The 22,206-nt window shown below is 36.5% G+C and overlaps 1 protein-coding gene across 5 annotated transcripts in view; it reads left to right on the forward strand.

Moving 5' to 3' along the window:
* The first annotated feature begins 3,550 nt into the window (after positions 1–3,550).
* The window catches only part of ZCCHC7 (zinc finger CCHC-type containing 7), a 248,461-nt gene continuing 229,805 nt past the window's right edge, over positions 3,551–22,206 (forward strand). Inside the window, exons 1-2 of one of the 5 annotated variants that reach the window (XM_004271449.3) lie at positions 3,551–3,676; positions 8,382–9,012. In XM_004271449.3, the coding sequence (XP_004271497.1) occupies positions 8,403–9,012 (610 nt within the window). In that variant the 5' untranslated portion in view covers positions 3,551–3,676; positions 8,382–8,402. Of the gene's footprint in view, positions 3,939–4,003; positions 4,403–8,381; positions 9,013–22,206 lie in introns of those variants that run through there. The other 4 variants (XM_012533635.3, XM_033431122.2, XM_033431123.2 and 1 more) reach the window with 4 other exon arrangements.

The raw sequence follows: 22,206 nt of genomic DNA on the forward strand, positions 1-22,206 counted from the left end.
TATTTTCTCTATGCATTCTATACACACATATCTATATACAGCCACACAAACTCTTTAAACTATAACAAAAATGAGTACATAATACACCTATTGCTCTGCAATTTGCCTGTTGTTTTCACTTAACTGTATGTCTTGGAGATCTATGTCAGTACATACAGATTTATCTCATTCTTTTAAAAGCAGCATACTTAAAAAAATAGTATAGCTGTATCCTTGTTTATTTCATTCCCTGTTGATGAATATTTGTTTCCTTTTTTTTTCTATCACAATCTTTCTACATACATTTAAAAACATAGCTCACTTACAATTTTGATGGATACGGTCAACTAACTCCCCTAAAAGGCTTTTCCAATTTGTATTTCCATCCACAGTGTATGAGGTCATTCATATTTTTCTTATTATTAGTGATGTTGAACACTTATCATAGTTCATGGCCTTTCGGATTTCTTCTGTGAATTGCCTGTTTGTGCTCTTTACGATTAGAATGCTGGACTGCTGTTGTTGTTTTACTAACCACTTACTTGGCCTCCTCCTCTGCAGGAGGCTTCTCCACTGCTCCTAAGCAGCCAGCAGCTCCCTCCTTTGCTGTTCCACAACACTGTTCATACAGCACCCAGGCTTTCATTTGGCAAACATTCCATGCTGAATCCACTCATTCCACCAGTGACCTCTGGGAGCCTGAAACATACTCTGCCTTGGGTTAAGTACTGGAGAGACAGAGCAGGACATCATAGTCTCCACCCTCGAGGAGTTTAGTTTTGAAAGGCAGTTTGGGCATAGAAAAGAGCATAGGTTTTGGATTCAGACAAGACTTGAGTTTGAATACCAGCTCTGTCATTTAGAGGAAGTCACATGACCTCGCCAAGTTACAATTTCCACACCAGTGAAATGGGCTAACACTCCCTTACAATATATCTGGCAGACAATATACCTGAAGTGGCTCACAAGGGGTTATTACATAGTAGGCTGCCAGTGAATGGATAGTAATGGAAAGGCAACTGATAAAAGGTCAAAATGGTTAGTTTTTCAGAGGTTCTAGGTACCACTAAACCAGAATAAAATAAAGGAGGTAGCTCCTCCCTCTGCAACAGAAGGGTAAGGGTAAGTCACTTGCCCAGATCCTGCTACACTACATCCCCCACCTGGCCTGCCCTCTGCAGCAGGTTTCTGCTTTCTCCTGGCCCCTCACCCTAATTCAGCTGCTCACTGTTGATGTAGTACTGCCACTGCCCTGGCGAAAGCAGGTGCTTCCTCTCTCAAATAAATGGACTCCTTAGGACATTCTAAGAGAGGCTCCAGGATGTTTGTGCATGCTACCATTTGTGATCTCAAGAGGTGTGGGGCAGAGACAGTGTGAGGTGGTTTGGGGAGAGACTCAGAGACCTGGATTACACACACAGTTCTGCCTCTGCCACGTGACTCTTGGCAAAACTTCAGTTTCCCCATCACAATACGAGACTGAATCTCGTGATTTCTAAAAACCGTCTAAATGAGAACTTATCATGTAAAGGCAAGGTGCGTGTATATATACACTACTCTTCTTGGTCAGAAATCTCTGTATCCTTGGGGTCCCTGCAGCTCTTTACACCATGTTAGTATCATGGAACACTACACTGCATTCCAGTTATTTGGAGTCATGACATGTTTCCCACTGAACTGATAGCTGGTGGATCCATATCTGGTTCTTGGTTTCCTAGAACCTCAGGTAGTTAGAAGAGGTCCTTCATTCCTTTAACACCATTACTGAGTGCTTGCTGTCTGTCAAGCACTATATTAGCTGGTGAAGATACAAAGATAAAATGTCAAAGCTTCACCCTTCTGGGAGCCCACAATCCAGTTAGGAGACAATTTTAAGACAATATAACTGTCTTGATGGAGGGAAGGAATGCCTGTTCTGTCTGGTTAAGTAGGAAAATTTCCCTGAAGACTCAGTCTTGAGCAGAGTAGGGTGAATGACAGGGAGGACTTTACAGGCAGTAGGAATGCTCTCTGTAAAGGCACAGATGTGATAGAGCATAGTGTGTTCTGGCAACGGCCCAGTATTCAGCATGGTGGTAAAGAGGTAGGCAGATGTCAGCTCATGAAGTGTTCTTTACGACATCCAAAGAATTCTAGGTTTTATGACATAACCTGTTGGGGGTGCCTAAGCATTTTGAGCATGGGAACATAGCAAATCTTTGTTGAATGCAGGAGTAATAGTGAGAGCACTGGGCATAGTAATTGGGAGCATTTCCTGGCCTTGTGGCCTTGGGCAAGTTACTTAACCTCTGAATCTATTTCCTTTTTTAAAAACTCTCAACCTCAAAGCGTTGTTAAAATTTTAAAGTTTATACATAGTAAATTTATAGGAGTAAGCCTGGCACTTGATAAATGTTCAGTATATTATTATTTTTAAGATAACATTTGTTTTACACAATACACATTACCTAATAAACAATCTAGTAATTTCTGTGGCCCATTTCTTAGCCTGTTTCCTCCTCTGCAAAACGGGTCCTCCAATTTTACCTTTTCATTGTATCTTGTCCTCCTTCCTAGCACTTACCATAATGCTAACTAAAATTTCTAATTATTTTTCCGGTCAAACTCTTAGATATAAGCAAACTATCTGTATTCTGCTTTCTCAGGTAGACTCTAGCTCTATGAGACCAGAGACTTTAAAACATTTACCACTATATTCGCAATTGCTAGCACTGCCTGGCTCTTAAACACATGTTCGATAAATGTTGGCAAAAATAATCAATGTCAAACATCTTTCAAGACTGTTGCCAAGGGCCGACGAATTGATAAAGATGTACAGTTGGGTTTAGTATTACTGTTAAAATAAGGTGTGAGACGAGGAACCGAAGCCAGGGGCTTCCAACACAATCTGTAGCCTCCGGAGGCTTCCAAAGGACCAGTATTGACTTCAATCTTTCGCAAGAGTTCAGCTCTTCCAGGTTCACAAAGAGTTAAATCTGTTGTCTTGTATTCTAGGGGAAAAAAGGAGCCGGAAGCGCCCCAGTGTAAACTAAGTTTACCTTCAACTTAGAGGTGGGAAGGACCTGCCTAAGGTCACCTAGCTCGAGAGAAGGATCTAAACCAGGCGCTCTCAAAGAGGCTTCTCCCTCGCTGGGATTCCCCGAGTACACCAGCCAAGCCGTCTGCCGCACCGGTCCTCGTCCCCTTGCTGGGTCTCGGCTCCGCTCCCGCGCCACGTGGCACATGGAGGATGTCCTCCGAGGTCAGGGGGAAAGGAGGCGGAGCGCGGGCTAAACTTCGCCCCGGAGCATCATGGTAGATGTAGTTTTTCTCGCCAGCACAGAAAGGCGCTAACTCTCCCCGGTTTTGCTCGGTAAGTAGCATATCTTCTGTGCAAGTCATTCAAACATGGTGTCCTCTGTCACAGATGCAGCTTAAATATCTGTGAAAGAAGCCGTTGGGGGGAAGGACCAGAGCAAGACAGGCACATCAAGGGGAAAGGAAAGGGTTAATAGTTGTTACGCATGCGTACAGAAGGCCTGGTGGGTGGGCGGGACGGAAGACGACTCCCGGGAGCTGTGTTTTCCCCGGAAGTGCCTTCCCTTCTCCCGGGTTCGCGCGGACGCGGTTTTCTTACCTCATTTGTCCTCGCCCCTCCCCGTCCCTCTACGCGTTTTGGTTCCTGGTTGGTGCTTCCTGGTCGCAGCCGCGGCAGTGAGTATGTGTGTGACGGACCCCGAGCCGACTGCGGCCGGGGGACCCCTGCCCGCCCTCCGCCTCGCCCGCTGGGCTGTGGAGCTAGCGCGTGTCCCCTCGCCGGCCTCCGCGTCCCCCCTGTGTCCCTTACTCGTGGCGGGGCTCGGCTCGTGGCCTCTCAGTCGAGCTCTTTTCCACGCGACTCCGCGGACCGGCTGGGCTTCTCCCTGCCCCTCCAAGGCCTGAGGCCGTGGTTCAAAAATGGCTGGGCGCCCATGGCCTCGGTGAGGAGTGGCGTTTCTGCCTATTTTACCTCCAACCCCCACCCCCGAGGTTCCCCTGTCTATTAGGAAAGCCGGTCAGTCATTTAAACGCGAAGAGGGCTCGGCCTTTGAGGACCGAACAGTCTTGGGCCTAATCCAGCGTCAGCAGTCAGAAGCAGCAGCTGCAGCTGTGGGGACAGAAAAATTTCGGGAGATGGGCCCCTTTCCCCACGTAAAACAAGGAGACTTGGACTGTGTTCGCTGATTCCCTTTATCCTTCACATCGTAGCCGGCAGTTAACTTCAACTTTAAGAGTTGCAGATGTAGTGGGAAAACTGGCTGAGTGGAGAGTCAGCAGGCCTGCGTTCTAGCCGGGGCTCCACCACCAACTCGCGTTGGTGACTCCAGAAATCTCTTCAGGCTGTATTTACCTTGATTTCAGATTACGGGGTTGAATTAGGAGATCTTTTATGCGCAATGAATAAGTAAGCTTCTCAGAGCCCATTTCTCAGTGTATAAAATGAGTGTTTAATTTAATGACTTTCAGGTTCCTTCCAAAACTCTGTTGTGTTTTGAATTTTTCGACTGTGTGTATATTTCAGACGGTATTGTGCTTTGGGGATAATTCAGTATTGATGTTTTCAAGAGAGTCTGAGGGTGGGGAATAAACCGAGGAAGAAGTGGAAGTGAGGATTGTACAATAGCTTCAAGGATAAGATACTGTGTAATAACAGGAAAAAGCGCTGAGGGAAAGGTGAAGGAAGTGTTTTGAGATAGGATTAGTTACTCTATAAAGACTTTATGTCAGGAACAGCTGGACTTGTCTGAATAAATTTAGCATTATTTTCTCCCACCAGCATCTTGTATTCTGTCTGAATTTTTTTGTGACCATTGTTTCCCACATTTGAATTCTCTGTCCCAGTTTGATTTACTTCAAATTGAAAGCCCCATTCGAAGAGTGGGCAGAAATTTTAACACTAGAGTCAGTAGTGTTTCAAATCTGTCACTATCAGGATGGCTCACTAAGTCAGAAATTTTAATTTGAAATTAAACTGTTAATCACGTTCTAAAGAAAACTAGGCTTGATATCAAGCTGTGAATTTGATTTAAATTTCCTTGAGATGGATAACTATCTCATCAAAAAGAAATATCTAGGCTAAAAGTTCTTTGAAGAGAAATAAGAGCACAAGGACTGAAATGACCAGTTGGTAGACTGTTAGAGCAGAAATGTTCTCTTTAAAGATTGTATAATAAAATCTGAAAGCTTAAATAAGCCTTAAGTTGTCTAGTTTAAAAAAAATCAGTGAATGAATTCTGCTCTCACTTTTGAACAGCGAGCGCCTTTGCAGTTATTCTCTATAGCTGTTTTATATTTGTTAAGCCATTTAAATTCTTCAGAGAAGTTTTATTCCCAAACTGATATTTTAAGTTCTTATATAAGAGCCATCTTTTTTGGTCATGGCATTGCTATAGCCTTTGTGTACCAACTTGGGAAGCTCTTGGATGGTAAACTGACAAATTCAAATGTATGCTTTTCTTTCCAATTAAAATGCCTCTTTTATAGTTTTTAAACTCCACGGAAATAAAATGGATATTTGTTAGGTAAATTTAGGTGTTAGAGCCACTGCAAATTTAGTTTTGAAGGAAGGTTTTTGTTTTTTCTTTAATCTTTATTCGAAATGATGATTGTTATTTTTTTAATCAGGGAAATGTGAATCAGTTTTAGCTGTGTTCTTAACCAGCTAAATAACTTTGGATAGGCCTCCTTATCTCTTTGGACCTCAGTTTCCTTATATGTAGATTGAGGAGGTTGATGAGATAATCTGAAAGGTCTCTTCCAGATTTAAAATTTTGTGACTCTCATAGAAACTTTATGTTATCTAATTAAGTATGCTTGAGAATTGTGTACAATGATCAAAAAGCTGAGAAGTCCTTCTGAATCAAGACAGTTATATACATATATATTTTTTTCATATTCATCCTTGGAGTATGAATTTAAAAAGTTAACTAAATGCGTTTGAATGTGATTAAAGTAGTAACATAAACCAAAACAGCCTCAGGCAGACCGTAGCTCTGGCATACATAAACTACATAAATAGAAGAGCCGGTTATGCTGAGCACAATTTTCAGTACAGAAGGGACAAAATCCTCTTAAAGGCCATAGGGGCTAAATTGTTAAATTCATTTTTCTACATTTCAGGGGAAGAGATAAACCCTTAGACCCAAGGAAGTCTGTTTTTATTTTATTTCTGTAGTTTATTTTTGGCATACATTCACAGGTGTGCCTATGGCCCTTTTCTTAATCCCTTTCCTTTGGGATGGCTCCAAGAGTAGTACAAATTTGTAACTCTGTAATTTAGCTCTTTAATTTTTTCTGTGCTGCACCGGAATTATGTTTTATCTTAAGTCCACACTGGATCCTCAAGATGGATCCAGTGAGGATTTTGAAGGAAGCATAATTCCTTTGACTTCTTTTAGAATTAATTTACCTATTAAATAAAAAGGAAAGGATTCATCTTTTATTTGTATTCCTCTGAAGCTAACATTTCAATATAAACTGATAAATGCTATGAGCATTACTTTTCAGACAGCCACATTCAACTTGTATGACAACAGCATAGCAACCTGAAGGGCAGTGCAAAAAGGGAACAGGTATATTGTACCTTTTAGAAGGAAAAAAAGGCATTAAAAGTTGGGTCTCCCCCCCAGCTTTATTGAGATATAATTGACAAATAACATTGTTTAAGGTGTACAACATGATGATTTGATATATGTATATATTGTGAAATGATTACCACATTAAGGTTAGTTAACACATCCATCACCTCACATCTTAACCTTTTTTGTGTGTGGTTAGAACATTTAAGATTTACTCTCTTAGCAGATTTCGTATATACAATATTGTTAACTCAGAACTTTTAATCATCTTTTTCCCCCCAGCTTTATTGAGATATAATTGACATATAACATTGTGTAAGTTTAAGGTGTACAACAAAAGTTGGTTTCTTTATTTCTGTAAAACAAGAAACTCCAGCATGAGTGTAGTACATTTTTGGCTCTTGTTCATTTGATTTTTGGAGTCAGCAGGTTGTATCACCAAAAGTACCCCGACATTTTGGGCAGAGAATTGATAAACTAAGAAAACAACTAGTCTTTCTAAATTGTATCTGTATAGCTAAAAGTAGAGTAGAAAGAATAAATTGTCATTTTTAATTGTTCTCTATACTGTGCCTGATTTTTTTTTAAACAAAAATGAGTTTTTTTCCAGCACTCTCATTTTGATCAGTGTTCCATTAGTACCTAATTGAAACATCTGTGTAGATTTTTGGTTGATGATATGAGAATCTTTGAAATAGTTGGAGACAACTACGAAATTCATCTCATCATAATTTTCATATTTTAGACACATAATTAGATTTATTAGGGCTTTAGAACAAATACCTGACGATATTATTCATTTATTTATTCATTTGTTAGTTCAGCAGACCTTTATAGAGGTCTTACTAAATGCCAGTTACTCTGCTTGGTTTCGGTGATCCATTGTTTAACAAAGTGCATATAGTTCCTGCCCCCCTGGGGTATGTGATTTGTGCTTGTGGGAAATTTACATTGCACTAGTAATTAGAAATGTGAATGTCTTGAAATGTAAAGTGCTATGGAAACCTATAAAGGGTCGACAGTTTGGTGGGTCAAGGAAAGCTTCCCCGAGGAAGTGATATTTAAACAGAGTTGAAGGATGAGCAGGATTTACTGTGCTCACAGTAGGAGTAAAGTGCTCCTAAAGCTGAGTTTTACCTCTATTTTAGGTCTTCAGTTAGTTTGTATTTCATACATATCTTTATAGGTACAGAAATAAACTAAGTTTGTCAGCTATTTTTATGTATTCTTTTGGTCAAAGATCAGAAGGCCTGGAGATTAATTTTTTAATTGAGAAGACAAATATACACCAAACAGTAAATATGATAATTATGTCCTTTTGTGGATTTTAGTCATAATTGAAGTAATATTCCTGTGTGAGAATGTATACCAGAAAAGATGAGATACAGAACCAGAGCCAGGGAAAAGATGAAGAATGGATGGAATAGTAGTGAGAATGACCTAAAATATTTTTGTGATTTTTAACATTGTGGAGAAAAAGTGATCGGTGTCTGAAACAGTGGATCTCAACCTGTTTTTCTTTTCTAACATACTTGTGAAATATAACATTTCCATTAATAACTGTAACTCAGTTTGTTGGCAGTAATTTTCATTTGGGAGGGGCTGGGCATTATTAGAGTGTGTCATAACAATTTAGAAAATCTTGAAAAATGGTACTACTCTAAGAGAAAAAGGTATTTTAATATGTCATTGAGAAAAATGATGGCCTTCACAGAAGTTAGCTCTAAGAGGTGATATCATTATGCACTAAACAGGCATGATCTGAGCTGTTAAAATATATTCTTTCTATGACTTTCTGTTTTACAGCATCAAGGTTACTGACTTTCCATGATGTTTGGTGGTTATGAGACCATAGAAGCATATGAAGATGACCTTTATCGTGAAGAGTCATCTAGTGAACTGAGTGTTGATAGTGAGGTGGAATTTCAGCTCTACAGCCAAGTTCATTATGCCCAAGATCTTGATAATGTCATCAAAGAGGGAGAACATGAAGAGAAGAACTCTGGGAATTCTGAATCATTCAATAGTAAACCAAATCAGAAGAACTTAATTATCCTTTCAGATAGTGAGGTCATCCAGCTATCAGATGGGTCAGAGGTCATCACACTGTCTGATGAAGATAGTATTTATAAATGTAAAAGAAAGAATTTTAGAGTCCATGCAGAAGAAAGAACCCAAGGTCCTCCTGCTTTTCGTCATTCTAATGAGTTGGCAGATAAGAAATGCAAGAGGGATATTGAGAAGACTAAACCTGGAGAGAGATCAGGTACAATCCAAGAGGTCATGATTATAGAGGTCAGTTCAAGTGAAGAGGAAGAGAGCACCATTTCAGAAAGCGATAATGTGGAAAGCTGGATGCTGCTGGGATGTGAAGTTGATGATAAAGATGACGATATCCTTCTCAATCTTGTGGGGTGTGAAAATTCTCTTAATGAAGGTTAGTATCATATTGGCCATTATGAAAAGTAGTATCATCTTTAATAAGGAAGACTGCTTTTCCTAAACAAAAGACCATTAGGGTCTGCTCCATTTAATTCCTCACCTTTTGGTCTTGTTTTTTGGCTTGTTTTTCATGAGACTCTTTTACCAATGGCCACTTTAATGGTGGTCTGTCTGAACATCAGAAAAGTATGTCAGGATATCAAAGACACTCTGCTTCTGCTATAAGCAAATTCATAACTGCTTCTTCCTGTTTGGCTAGAGCCAGTTCTGGACCTGAAATCTTAGTTCCCCTCTCTCTCTGCTTGGTACCACAGGTGAGTACTCCATCCAACTCTGACATTGGCCCTATGCTCTTATTTGGCCAACTCTGTTGGTTCTGCCTCTTCCTAAGTGATTTGCTTACCCAGGAGGTAGCCATATAGCAAGCATGGGGAATGCCTGGTATACAGAAGATATGGAATTAGTATTAAGATTTTTAGGAACTCCATAATCAGTAATGTAGGAAACTATGAAGAGCTGTAAGTCTACAGTAGACTGTAGGAGAGAATGCAAATTCTTGAGAGCCACATAATCAAGAATTGAAATTTTGGTGTTAGTTTTGTCTCTGTCACATGTAGTCATCTAGTATTGATGCTTATCCTTTTAAAAAGTCCCTTTTATTTTTCTCCCTTTATGCTTAATGTGTAGTCTCTTGCAATATTTTCCTAAATGATCTTTTATATCTTCCCTGTATGCTGTTGTTAAGTTGGTAGTCTTGAAATGCCCTTTACTCAGTACTTTACTGCTGATCCAAAACCTTTAATGGCACCCACTTGTCCTCAAAAGAAAATGCTGATATTGAATATAGATCATGTTTTGGAGCCCCAGAGATTGACAAACTTTTTAAAGAGCCAGGTAGGAAATACTTTAGGTTTCCAAGCCATAGGATCGCCTAACTACTTAACTTTGCCCTTGTTGTAGGAAAGCAGCCATGATATCTGAAAAAATGAGATGGCTATTTCAACAGAATCTTATTTACAAAGCCAGGTGTCTGGCTCAGGCTGTAGTAGGCCAGCTCTGAGAATTTGACACCAAAAGGAAGAAAAGAAATAGGATAGTAGCTAGAACATAGAGCAGAATCAAGTAAAGTTTTGTCAGAATAAGAGAGAGTTGATAATGTTTTTAGGTGGAAGGGGAAAATCTCTTGAAGGAGAGATTAAACCTGTTTGGTGGATTGGGGTAAGGGAGGCAAATAAGAGATGGGCTCAGGTATATTGTCTGAATTAGTCTTAAAAGGGAAGAGACATTTAATTGCTAAATTACCAAATATTTATAGAGGTGGAGGAGAAAGAATAAATTCAGATGGATTGAGGTAGATGAGGGAATGTATAAGGATGTGTTTGATTTTCTTGGGAAAATGAAAGTGGAAGTGGGTCTGGAATTGGGCAGGGGATACTTAGAGGCTTAGAGTGTGGGAAAGATGTTTAGGTGCTATGGGGAATACTGTTAGGCAGTGGATCCCAATATGTTGAAGATGACAACTTCTTTAACTTCAAAAAAATTTGTGGACCCCCTGCCCCACATAACTATAGTTACATTTTTAGTATTTGTTAATTGAGAAAATGCATATTAGCAAAAAGCTATTCAGTACACTCATACATGACTTTGTATTTTATTAACCACAACATTGTCTACACATTTGAAAAATATTGTATAAGGCCTGTCTGCAGCATATATGACCTTATATAAAGCATGCCTCTGGCCACCCATTGTGATAACTAATTCTCCAGCTCCCAGGAGTCTGAAGCTCATAGGTTGGAAATCATTATGCTAACAAATCAACAATAAGAGAATAAAAGCCTTGCTTAAAAGTAGTATTCAATCAAAATTGAAACAATGTGAACTTGTAATGAACTCACTCTGAAGGGTTTCATAACTTTTTCCAGTAATACCTGGGGCAGGGTGACAGAAACCAAAAGATCCAGGGTTAGGCAAAACATTACAGAATGTCAAAACAATCATTTAGCCTATTCCTTCTCTAAATTGCCTTCCCGTAACATGACACCTAGTTTCATCAAATACTAATGTGTTCATGATGATCAGCGACTTTTCTTGAATTCAAGTTCTCTATGTCCACCGTGCCAAATATTTCCATTTGGATATCTTATTGTTATTTCACATATACATACTGAAAAGCTTGATAAATTGAAAAGAAAGCTTATCTTTCCACAGAAAGAGGAGCAGGTTAACTGGATGGTGGCTCATAATGTAAGTAGGATTTCTCAAGGCAAAATGAAAGGGATTGATGAGGGGTAGTGAGGATGGGGTTAAGGGTAGCTGAGCCATATGGAGATGAGGATTCTAGAGGAAAGAGAATGATGGACTTAGGTATGGCTTTTAGGAATGAAGAAAAAGTTGGTAATCAGGTATATAGAGAAATCTCTGGAAAACAATTTTAGTATTTTATGTTATAGACAATAAGAAGCATGGCTGTTCTTGAACTGTGTTTTGGGGGGATTATTTGTTTATTTTTTATTGAGGTGAAATTAACACAGAATTAACCGTTTTAAAGGTTCAATTTGGAGGCATTTAATACATTCACAATGTTGTAGAACCATTACCTATATCTAGTTCCAAAACATTTTCATCACATCCAAGGGAAACGCCAAAATGTTTTCACCACATCCAAAAGAAACCCTGCACCGATTGAACAGTCACTCCTCATAACCTCCTGCCCCAGACTCTGACAAGCACAAGTCTGCTTTCTGTCTTTGGATTTACCTATTCTGGATATTTCGTGTAAATAGAATCATCCAGTATGTGACCTTCTGTGTCTAGCTTCTTTCACTTAGCATAATGTTTTGGAGGCTTATGCATATTGTAGCATGTATCAGTACTTCATTCCTCTTTTAAGGCTGAATAATATTCTATTGTATACCTGCATTTTGTTTATCCATTTATCTGTTGATGGACATTTGTGTTTCTACCTTTTGGCTGTCATGAATAGTGCTACTCTGGACATTCATGTACAGGTATTTACTTGAATACTTGTTTTGGGTATAAACTAGGAATATGATTACTGGCATTTCTCTGTTTCACTTTTTGAGGAACTGCCAAACTTTTCCACAGTGGCTGCACCATTATACATCCCCATCAGTAATGTATGAGGGTTCCAATTAACTGCAGTGGTTTTTATGATTACTTGTCATGTTGCACATTTCTATTTGATTTACTGGTAGACTCTTTGTTATTTCTTAGCAATATTGGTAAAAATATATATTTAAGACCTAAGTAATTCTAAGTAATTCTTGATTCCAAACAGTCAGTGTATGTTCCTACTATCCATATTGAAATTTATCCCTACTCTGTGCTCCTTGATCTACTAATGCCATAATCCTATTTTTTTTCTAGTTAATAGGCAATATATTCAGTACTGATGCCTATTTGAGTGTGTTGTTACTTTCTAATCATTATTATCCCATTCATAAATAGACCTGGGGGTAGATCTGGTTCAGTTTGTATAATAGTCTTTAGAGAAAAGATTTTTTCATGTCAGTGGAAGTTTGTGGAAATTCTGGCATACTTCTGAAATGATGATTGTTAAACAGCAAAAATTATGATTTTGTGTACTGCTCCCCCTCCTCCGCAAACCCCTCAAACTGTGGCATATTTGAAATATCAATATAATATAAGAGAAGAGATTAGCAACTCCTTGAGGACAGGTCTTTTCCTCAGAAGCCTTTTTAATACTATTTAGAGTAATTCTTTGCCATATATATTACTTTGTTTTTCATTAACTGCTAAATGATCAAACACTTATTGAGCATCTACTCTATGTAGAATACATAGAGGGGATTTAAAGTGGTAAAAGACATAGTTTTAGCCTTAAGTGGCTTGGTGTTTCATTGAAGAGACAAAATATAATAAGAAGCTTAAGTAATTTATGGAAGTCTCTTCTTAACCATTGGAGTTAAGTCTCTCAAAATTCTGGGGATAGTTGTGGTTGAAAACTTAAAACTTTTTAAAAAATAGGATTAGTGAATTTGAGGTAGTACGTGAAGATCTGAAGGACTATGTAAGTACATCCATATTTTCCATTGTTAAATTTGTAGTAATGAGTGCAGCACCACTCTTGTTCTGTGGAAATGTGAGGTTCTTTCGCACTACTTCAGTTTCAGTGAGATGCGTAAATGTTTGTTTTGCTTTAATACACAATTAGAATACACGATCAGGTAGATAATATACAACCAGGAGACATTTTTTCCCTCTTTTTTACTTCCTCTAAATGTTTGATACTTTTCTGATTTTATGATCTGAAGCTGTCGATTAGCTTCCTTGGGTTCCATGGGGGCCTTGGTGATGTAGCACTTAGGTAGTGTGCTCAGCCTAGCTTTCCTCAGTATATACAGCTTTATGATGAGGGCTCTGCTTATAACAAATCCATGCCAAAACACAGGGCTTCAGTACCTGTTACATATGACCCAGCCCTTGCTGCTGATGGGTGTAGGAGTTTATTTCTAAAGTCTAGAAACAAACTTCATTTGCTTCACTTTCTTTACTCTTTCCTGACGCTTCTTTATGTAAATGATACCTGCTCTGTCATTTGTCTTCCTTTTAAAATTCTTACCCTTTACTTTCTTTAGTTTATTATCCCCAGTAGGAGTGTCTTACAATTCTCATTTATTAGAAAGACAGATTTCTTGGTTGAAGAAAAGATGCACCAAAGGAAATGAACATGTTTTTTAATTTGTGACGGTGATCTCTAGTTTGGGAAGGATTATTGTATATGACAGCCAAATGATGGGAATAAGTGCTATAGGAGTTATACATGAATAATCACCAACTTATTTTCCTGCAGAGGGAAGGGATATCATTAGCTCTCGGAGTAATTGTTAAATCTTTGTTAATTTTTAACTATGGAAATTTTTTTTTTTTTTTTTTTTGTGGTACGCGGGCCTCTCACTGTGGCCTCTCCCGTTGCGGAGCACAGGCTCCGGACGCGCAGGCTCAGCGGCCATGGCTCATGGGCCCAGCCACTCCGCGGCATGTGGGATCTTCCCAGTCCGGGGCACGAACCCGTGTCCCCTGCATCGGCAGGCGGACTCTCAACCACTGCGCCACCAGGGAAGCCCATATGGAAATTTTAAAGTATACAAAACTGGAATGTCGTAATGGTCTCACTGTTCCATAAACCAGCTTCAACAATTATCAACTTATGACCAATCTTTTCTCATATGTAATTCCATGTTCCTGTATTATTTTGAAGCAAATCACAGTCATCATGTCATTTCATTCATTTATTTATATACATATACATTCATTTCAATATGTATTTCTAAAACATAAGTTTTCTTTTTAAGAAACAATCATATTATTATCACACCTAAACAAATTACCAATAATTCTTCTATCATTAAATAACCAGCCTTCAGATTTCAGCCTTCAGATTTCCCTGATGGGCTCTTAATTTTTTTTTCCTACAGTTTATTTGAATCAGATCTATTTATTGCAGTTGGGTGGTAACTTATGTCCTTTACTCTTAGGTTCCTCCTTTATCTTTCTTCTATGTGTTTTCTTTCTTCTTTATAACTTAATTGTTATACTAACTGGATTGTTTATCCTCTAGAATTCCCTGAGTTTGAATTTTGTGATACTGTTTAACATACTCCACTGTCCCCTGTATTTCCTATGAATTGGTAGTTAGAGCTAGAAGCTTAATTAAATTCAGGTTTCTCTCCCTGTGATTGTGCTATCAGCTAGACACATAGATGGTTCATTTTGCTTTTCATATGTTAATATTTAGTTTTACCTTTTAAAAATTCAGTTTGTTTCATAATTATGTAAAATATTTAGAATGTTCCAAATTCAAATCAATAAGACAAGGTAAAAAATATTCAGAGACGTCTACCTTCTGTCAAGTCTTCATCCTGTTCCCACCCTTCCTCTTAGGGTAACTGTTAAGAGAAAATTGATAGTTTGTCCTTACATTAAAAAATATATAAGCAAATATGTATATATCTTCATATCCTCCCTCCCCCTTCTTGAAGTAAACAGTAGCATATGATCTACACTTCGCTCTACCTTGTTTTTTATCTCTTAACAGTATATCCTGGAGATCAGTCCATAATAGTATCTAAAGATATTTCTCATTTCTACGACTATAGACTATTTTTGTGTCTTCTACACTAATCTGAGCTGGACACATTAGGCATGTAACAAATACTTTTTGGAAGTGAATGAATAGTAATTTTAAATAGTTGATGAATAATATAATTGTTACAGTTTTAAAATGTATTTTAAATAAATGTATTATAGTCTAAGTCCACTTTCAGAAGCATGCTTTATACCTATGCTTATACTCCTGGTCTTACCGTTTCTTTCTCATTTAGTAATTTTGAAAGATTTAGATTTAGCAAAAAATTAAATAGGTTCAAATTTTAAAAGGAAAATACTTTTTAAAGAATGAAGAGTTCAGCATTTTTAAAAGTGGAAGAAACCTGTTAGTTCCTAGTGTATGTGACTGTTATAGTGTAGAACTTTACATTAATGTAGAACTCCTTCAGTATGTACAGTTGGGTACATCGTTCTTTTATAATAGTTTGTCAGCATTTGGCACATAGTGGGTACCTAGCAAATCTTGGGTGAATTTAATTGAAATTCTACCTTTTCGTATAGAATAGTGCTCTTTACATAGTACTACATGAGGTTGAAGTGAAATTATGGCTTTAGTAAAGTAAAATCATGAAGTAATTGATTGAAATTGAAGTATAATTATGGCTTTTATCGACTTAGTGCAGTAAGTCTTTTAACTGTTTTTGTGTCATGTCCCTTTCACCCCTAAAACATATGCACATAAAAGTTTTGGATACATTTTCAGAAGTTGAAGAACTCATCTAGAGGCAATTGCTGAATCCCTGGTATTTATAAGGCACTCAACCAAGACTTGATAAGTAATTAAAATTTGAGTAGAGTGGGTTACCTACTTGAATTTCAGTTTTCCAAATACCTCATATTTTATTTGATCTGGGTCTTTATATATGCCTGGATCAGTTTCTACCTTGCCTGGCTGATACCTACTCATCCCTCAAATCTTAGTTTAAAGTTTATTTCTGAAATGAGGTAATGGACATAGGTTCTCAGTGGTGGCTACTAGGTCTTTTACAGCTCCATAGTTGACTACCTGTGACTTTGGGTAACTTAATTCCTTTATTGGGAAAATAATAAATTTTATTTCATTAAGGTTATAAGCTAAAATGAGACAGTGGATAGACTAAATTAATGTAATAGGAAAATATTTTGACAGAACTCCTAACTACAGGATGAGTTCACTATCACTGTGGCAAGCATGGGCATATAACTTCCACGTGGTGTTTTTAAATGAGAAGTTCTCAGATTTTTTGGTGAACCCAAGTTGCTTTTGAACAACATGTCTCTAGTATGGCACTTTATTTGAATAAATTTTATTTTATTTGGTGACATTTTATGATCTACTAGTTAAAACCTAAATCTGAAGTCTTAAAATCAATCCAACAATTACTTCCTGGATGCTTACAGTGTACAGGCACTATACCGTTAAGGTGTTGGGTTTCAAGAAGTGCTATGTAGTCCCTGCCTTTAGAAACCTTAAAGTGCATGACAGTATGGAAAGTCCACTCTATTACCAGAGTTAAATACATTTCTACAAATACAAGAGATGTCCTAGCACATACATAATCATTTCCAGATGAATGTAATAGACTTTTTAAAAAAGATTATTACAGATAGGCAAAGTACAAGAGTGAATTGAAAAGTAACTCTTTGAACTCAGTCTTGAAGAATGGATAGGATTTAACGTTCAGGTTAAATGCAGGGAGGAAGAATAAAAGCTGAAAACCCTAAAACTATATGATACCGTTAATGTTTAATTAATGGCTTAATATGTGGCTGGGTATGATTAAACATTTTAATAGCATATCCTTTCAGAAACCGCCTCAGCCTAAATGAGAAAGGGTATTTATGTTCTGCATATGCTGTTGGAAGATTTCTTGGTTATTATTTTATTCCAATATTTTCTGCCTATTTCTTGCTCATATGTCTCCTCTTTTTTTCCTTTAAAAAATTGGGTATTTCATGCAACTTTATGGAAGATAGAAAAATTTTCTCAGACGGACCAGATGTTGTATGTTAGTCAAAGGACATGACCGGCTGCTTAAAATGTGTGTTTTATGCAAGGCTGTTGAAAGTAGAGCATGTCTTGAAATATAACTTCGGCTCGTCATAGCTTGTGTTCTTTACCACCTTTTAACATAGAAAAGGAACACATTCTGTTAGTTTGGAAATATAAATAAATTAAACTTTCCTTTTAATGCTCTTCAAATCTTCAAGGTGGTATTTTCCCCCCCTTTCTGCATTCATCAGATAACCAGTCAGTCATAGGTTCTTTTTTTTTTTTTTTAAAATAAATTTATTTATTTATATATATTTGGCTGCGTTGGGTCTTCGTTGCTGAGCTCGGGCTTTCTCTAGTTGCGGTGAGCAGGGGCTACTCTTTGTTGTGGTGCGCAGGCTTCGCCTTGTGGTGGATTCTCTTGTTGCAGAGCACGGGCTCTAGGCACGTGGGCTCTAGAGTGCAGGCTCAGTAGTTGTGGCGCATGGACTTAGTTGCTCCACGGCATGTGGGATCTTCCCGGACCAGGGCTCGAACCGTGTCCCCTGCATTGGCAGGCGGATTCTTAACCACTGCGCCATGAAGGAAGTCCAAGTCATAATTTCTTGAGAAATCTTACGGCCTAATAGGTCGTAAGAGTGAGTTGCTGTTTGACATACTTCTTATGGATGTATAGTTTAATTTCTGCCTTATAATTGAAAAGTGGCCACATGGTAGAGTTCTGGTAACCGAGAGGACCAAAGAGCTCCCTCCCTGATGTTTTCAGCTTTTGTAAGCGTGCACTACACAATCCCTAAAGCTGCTTTTGAACTGTGTCTGTAGTTGTAGCATGTCACCTTACACTTAACTATTGTGAGGGCATCTTTTTATTTAATTTCTAATTAGCATAATGACTTGAGCTGTGTTATTCACTGTTCCATGGTGAAGTTGTCATAGGGAGAGAAGAAATAAAAATGTTCAATTTCAACTTTACTTGTGAATGGAGTGAAGTTTGAAAGCCTTTTATGGCCATTGTTCAGCAGACTGAAAATCTCATTAGAAATCCCAGAAATGCGAAGGCAGCTTTGGGTTGGATTTTAATAACATTTTGGAATGTTGGTATTGTATGTCGCTAATTTTTGTGATTTCATTGTTGATCAGCAACTTAGCTATGCATTCTTCCAAAGTCAACTTATGACTTTTAGCCTAAATTCATTTACAGTAGTTTTTCTTTTCAACAGTAATAAGTACCTAGGGAGAGAATTAAATTTTACTTTTTTTTTTTTGACGTTTCTCTTAGAAACTGATTTGATTTTCATATAAGATATACTAAATTTGTTGGAAATTGCATGTAAGATAATAGCATGCTATAAGAAAATAGCATGTTTATTGAACTAATGACTTAGTTTTGTTGCCATTAAAATATTAGACATCTTCAGGTCTGCCTTTTTTTTGGTTTGTTTTTGAAATGGAGAAGCATAAAATAAGATGGCAAGATTTTCATTCTTATCTAATGGTCATAGGAAGTTGAATCCTGATGTCTGGGTAAAGAGTGTTTGAATATAAAATTCTTATAGCTGTTTGCTATAAAAATAATCTATTATGTATAGAGACCACTTGTCTAAGAAGATAAGTATAATTTATAGATAGTATGGTCAGAAGGTAGAATTTGATATGAACTATATACGATTAGACTGTCAAACATTTTTCAAAAGAAGTACAGAAATGAGAACATTTACTTTTTTTCCCCTTATAAGAGTAAAGGCTACTCAGAAAATTCATGACTCTTAAGTTGATCCTGTTTTTAAGACTTTGCTAAATTTGTATTTAATTTCAGGGTAATTTACTAATTTCTTGCTAATTTCCTCTTGGTTATTAACACTTAAGTAAGTGTTGACTTATTGGAAGTTTTTTAGCCAAAAGTTTTTAATCTCTTAAGCATTGTTTTGTTATAAATTAAAGTTATTGTCATGGTTAAGTTTTTGGCATTTTGAGTTACTTGCCAGATTGTTGTTGATTCTGCTAATAATAAGGAAATGCATATTTTAATTGAGCATCCACCATGTGTAAGTTTCTTTTTAAATTATACAGATACACTTAAAATAATCTACAAGAATAGATATGACTTGTTTTTTAGTTTTTGAATCTTGATCTAACAGCATTAGCTCTGGATAGAGATGTAATTCTGGGGATAAAAATTATTTTTGTAATACATGTTTGGATTCAAGTATAAAGGCAGTCTAATAATGGGTTATTTAAAAGTGGATCTTGTCTGATGTGTGTACCTTTTATTTCTATGACATTTTTACATTAGAATTTCATAATTATAGTTTTGAAAATTAGTTAACGGTGGACTTGAGAGCATCTGCTCTCTCCATCTTTTGCAAATACATTTTAAGGGAAGACAGCATAATTCTATAATGGGAAAAAAATTTTTACTCTTCCCTTCTGCTTTTGCTTAAATATATAGTCAACTTATAATTACCTCAAGATGAAAGAATGCTGTTTACAGCTACTCATTTAGAGAAACTGTTTTGTTGGGAATCCCTTGAAGTGCGTAGGTCACTTCTGATTTTGCTTTGTAACTAGCGCCTGTTACAGAATTACCTACTCTAGGGAGGGAAAGCCCCAATTTCTAGAAGACTTTTCAATACTCTTTCTATATTTTTAGCTAATGAGAAACTCTAAAGATGTAGGAAACAGACTGGTTATGGCTGATAAATAAAATTGTTAAAGTAAGTCAAAAATTAGGCTTTGAAAAGTCAGGTGAGAGGAATTCAGAATATAAATTTGCAAATTTAACTGAAGAAAGGTTTTATTTAAAGAAAAGGTGTGCAACCATATCAATCTTGTAACTCCTTGTATCGCACTAGCCATTTTTTATTGTTAGATGGTCTGATTTAAACAAAAATGAACTTTGTCAGTGGTTTTATTTAGAAATAGCATTACTTTCTACTTTTAAGGAGGATTTTAATTGTCAATAAAATTTCATTGTTGAAAAATCACCTCACTCCCATATAATTAGTATTTTGTTCTTTATTCAATACCCTGTATCGAGCCCACCCCTTTTGGGTTTGCTTTAAAAACTATATAAATTTTGTGGGAGAATAAATACAACTTATGTATTGCTATAAAGGTATTCTTATTTGAATCTAGTATGATTGTTTTTTACGTATATGAAATACTTCCCTAAAAACATAATATTCAACCTAAATGTTCTAGATAGGTGAGTTACTGGTAAAAAAATCCATCAGGTCTTAAGTTGTGGATTATTTGTATTGGTACTTAATACCGTGACTGCTTTGGTTGTTGTGTAAGTCCCTTTATTCTTCTGTTTGAGATGTTCTAGTTTGGGAAATTTCTTTTATTATCAGATTTAACACAGGAAATGTAATGGTTGTACCACAGATCATCTAATTGTCAACTTTTGGTTAAACTAACTTTGGTATATAGTTCTTTATAGTTAGTCAAAGAGGAGTTGTGTTCAGCTGTGTGATTTTGCCACCACTTAAGTTAACATCAGCAGTGAAGGGTCTCATCTCTGACTTTTCTTCCTTTCATTAAATTTTTCAATTGCTTTTAACATTATTTAAGTATAGAAGGAGATAGAGTTGTAAAACAAATTTCTGATTTGCTGATTCTCAGTATTTAGCAGTGGGGATCCTTTTTCTTCCTTTAGCTATATCACATACATATGTATATTTTGATTTAAGGGGAAAAAACTTAATTTTTTTTATGTATGATGTGGATACAGTTATTGTTTATTATTTTTTAAAGTTAATAAAACTAATCTCAAAAGATCTTTAGTAGTATACCTGCAACCTCAGCAGTCCCTTTTTATCTATACAGATTTCCCTGCCTATTGTGGCTGTTTGCTCTAATTTAAATTTCCCATGGCTTTGGGTTGCAGACTTGGTTTTCTGCAAGAGTGCCCATGCTTACATGGTCATATATTCTGGGTGACTTTTCCACTTTTTCTTTTTTGTTATTTTGTTGATTGCTAAAGGGAAAGAGGATTTTTTTTTTTTTTTTTAACTTGTTTCTTTGTTTTGATCTTTCTTCCTTAGCCTATCTATTTGTGTGTTGTTTTGTTTTGTTTTGCAGATTGGGAAGAATTATTGTGTGGACTTAGATCCATGGGGAGTAGCAGGGAAAAACTAATTTTGTTCGTGGTTTTGTTTTCTTAATAAGAGTAGCAATTTAATTTTTGAGCCATTGAGAAGCTCAAAAGATATGTTAGCTTTATGCATGAAATTGATAGAAAATTATTAATCCCGAAATTTTCTGTTCATGGTCGCTCTACTGTTGGAATAAAAATGTTATGTTATAGTTGAACTAAGTAAATCCAGAAATACTAAGTAGCAGTATATAGTACTGTTAAAAATTCTTAATTTAAATATTATTGTATATTCAAAAGTTATTCATAGGAAATCAGTTGTAATCTGGTATGTGATTTCTTTTTTCATTCAGTTTTTGTTGTCGATGGTGTGTATATATTCAAATAGACATATGAATATACATTTGATTGGAAACATACAATTTTAACTTGACCAGATTTAAAAGTTTGCTTATTCCTGCAAAACATGCTTATTTTTCAAATATGAAGAATTTTGTTTTATGAAACAACTTTATGCTGCTGAATGTTAAGTCCTTGGAGAAGTGCTGTGGCAATTTAAATATTGGGTAATTCAGTACTAATGTAAGGGAAAAGTAGAGGCCTCTAGTCCTAAAATCTCCTCCAAATATTTTTTCATTAATATCTGAAGACTTTAAAATATCAAATTAATGTGGTCAAAGCTACTTCTGTTTTACATTTGTGAGGGTGCCATCACACAGTAGCATTATTTAACTGGATTTTGTATTTATTAAATTAAGATCCTTTTTAGCATTTAAGAAATTGTAATAATTTCCCAATATACCATAAAAATGTTGTTATGATATACTGTTAGCTAATCGGCTAGGAGAACTAATTTGATAAAAAGGATGAAAAAGGATTAATTTTGATATGCATAATTTTAGGGGTTTTTGTTTTTTTAATTGATTATATACCATGGCAGTGAAATATCTAAAATTCTCTTTCTGGTT

The sequence above is a fragment of the Orcinus orca genome, chromosome 6, assembly GCF_937001465.1.
Source record: "Orcinus orca chromosome 6, mOrcOrc1.1, whole genome shotgun sequence".
NCBI classification, from domain to species: Eukaryota; Metazoa; Chordata; class Mammalia; order Artiodactyla; family Delphinidae; genus Orcinus; species Orcinus orca.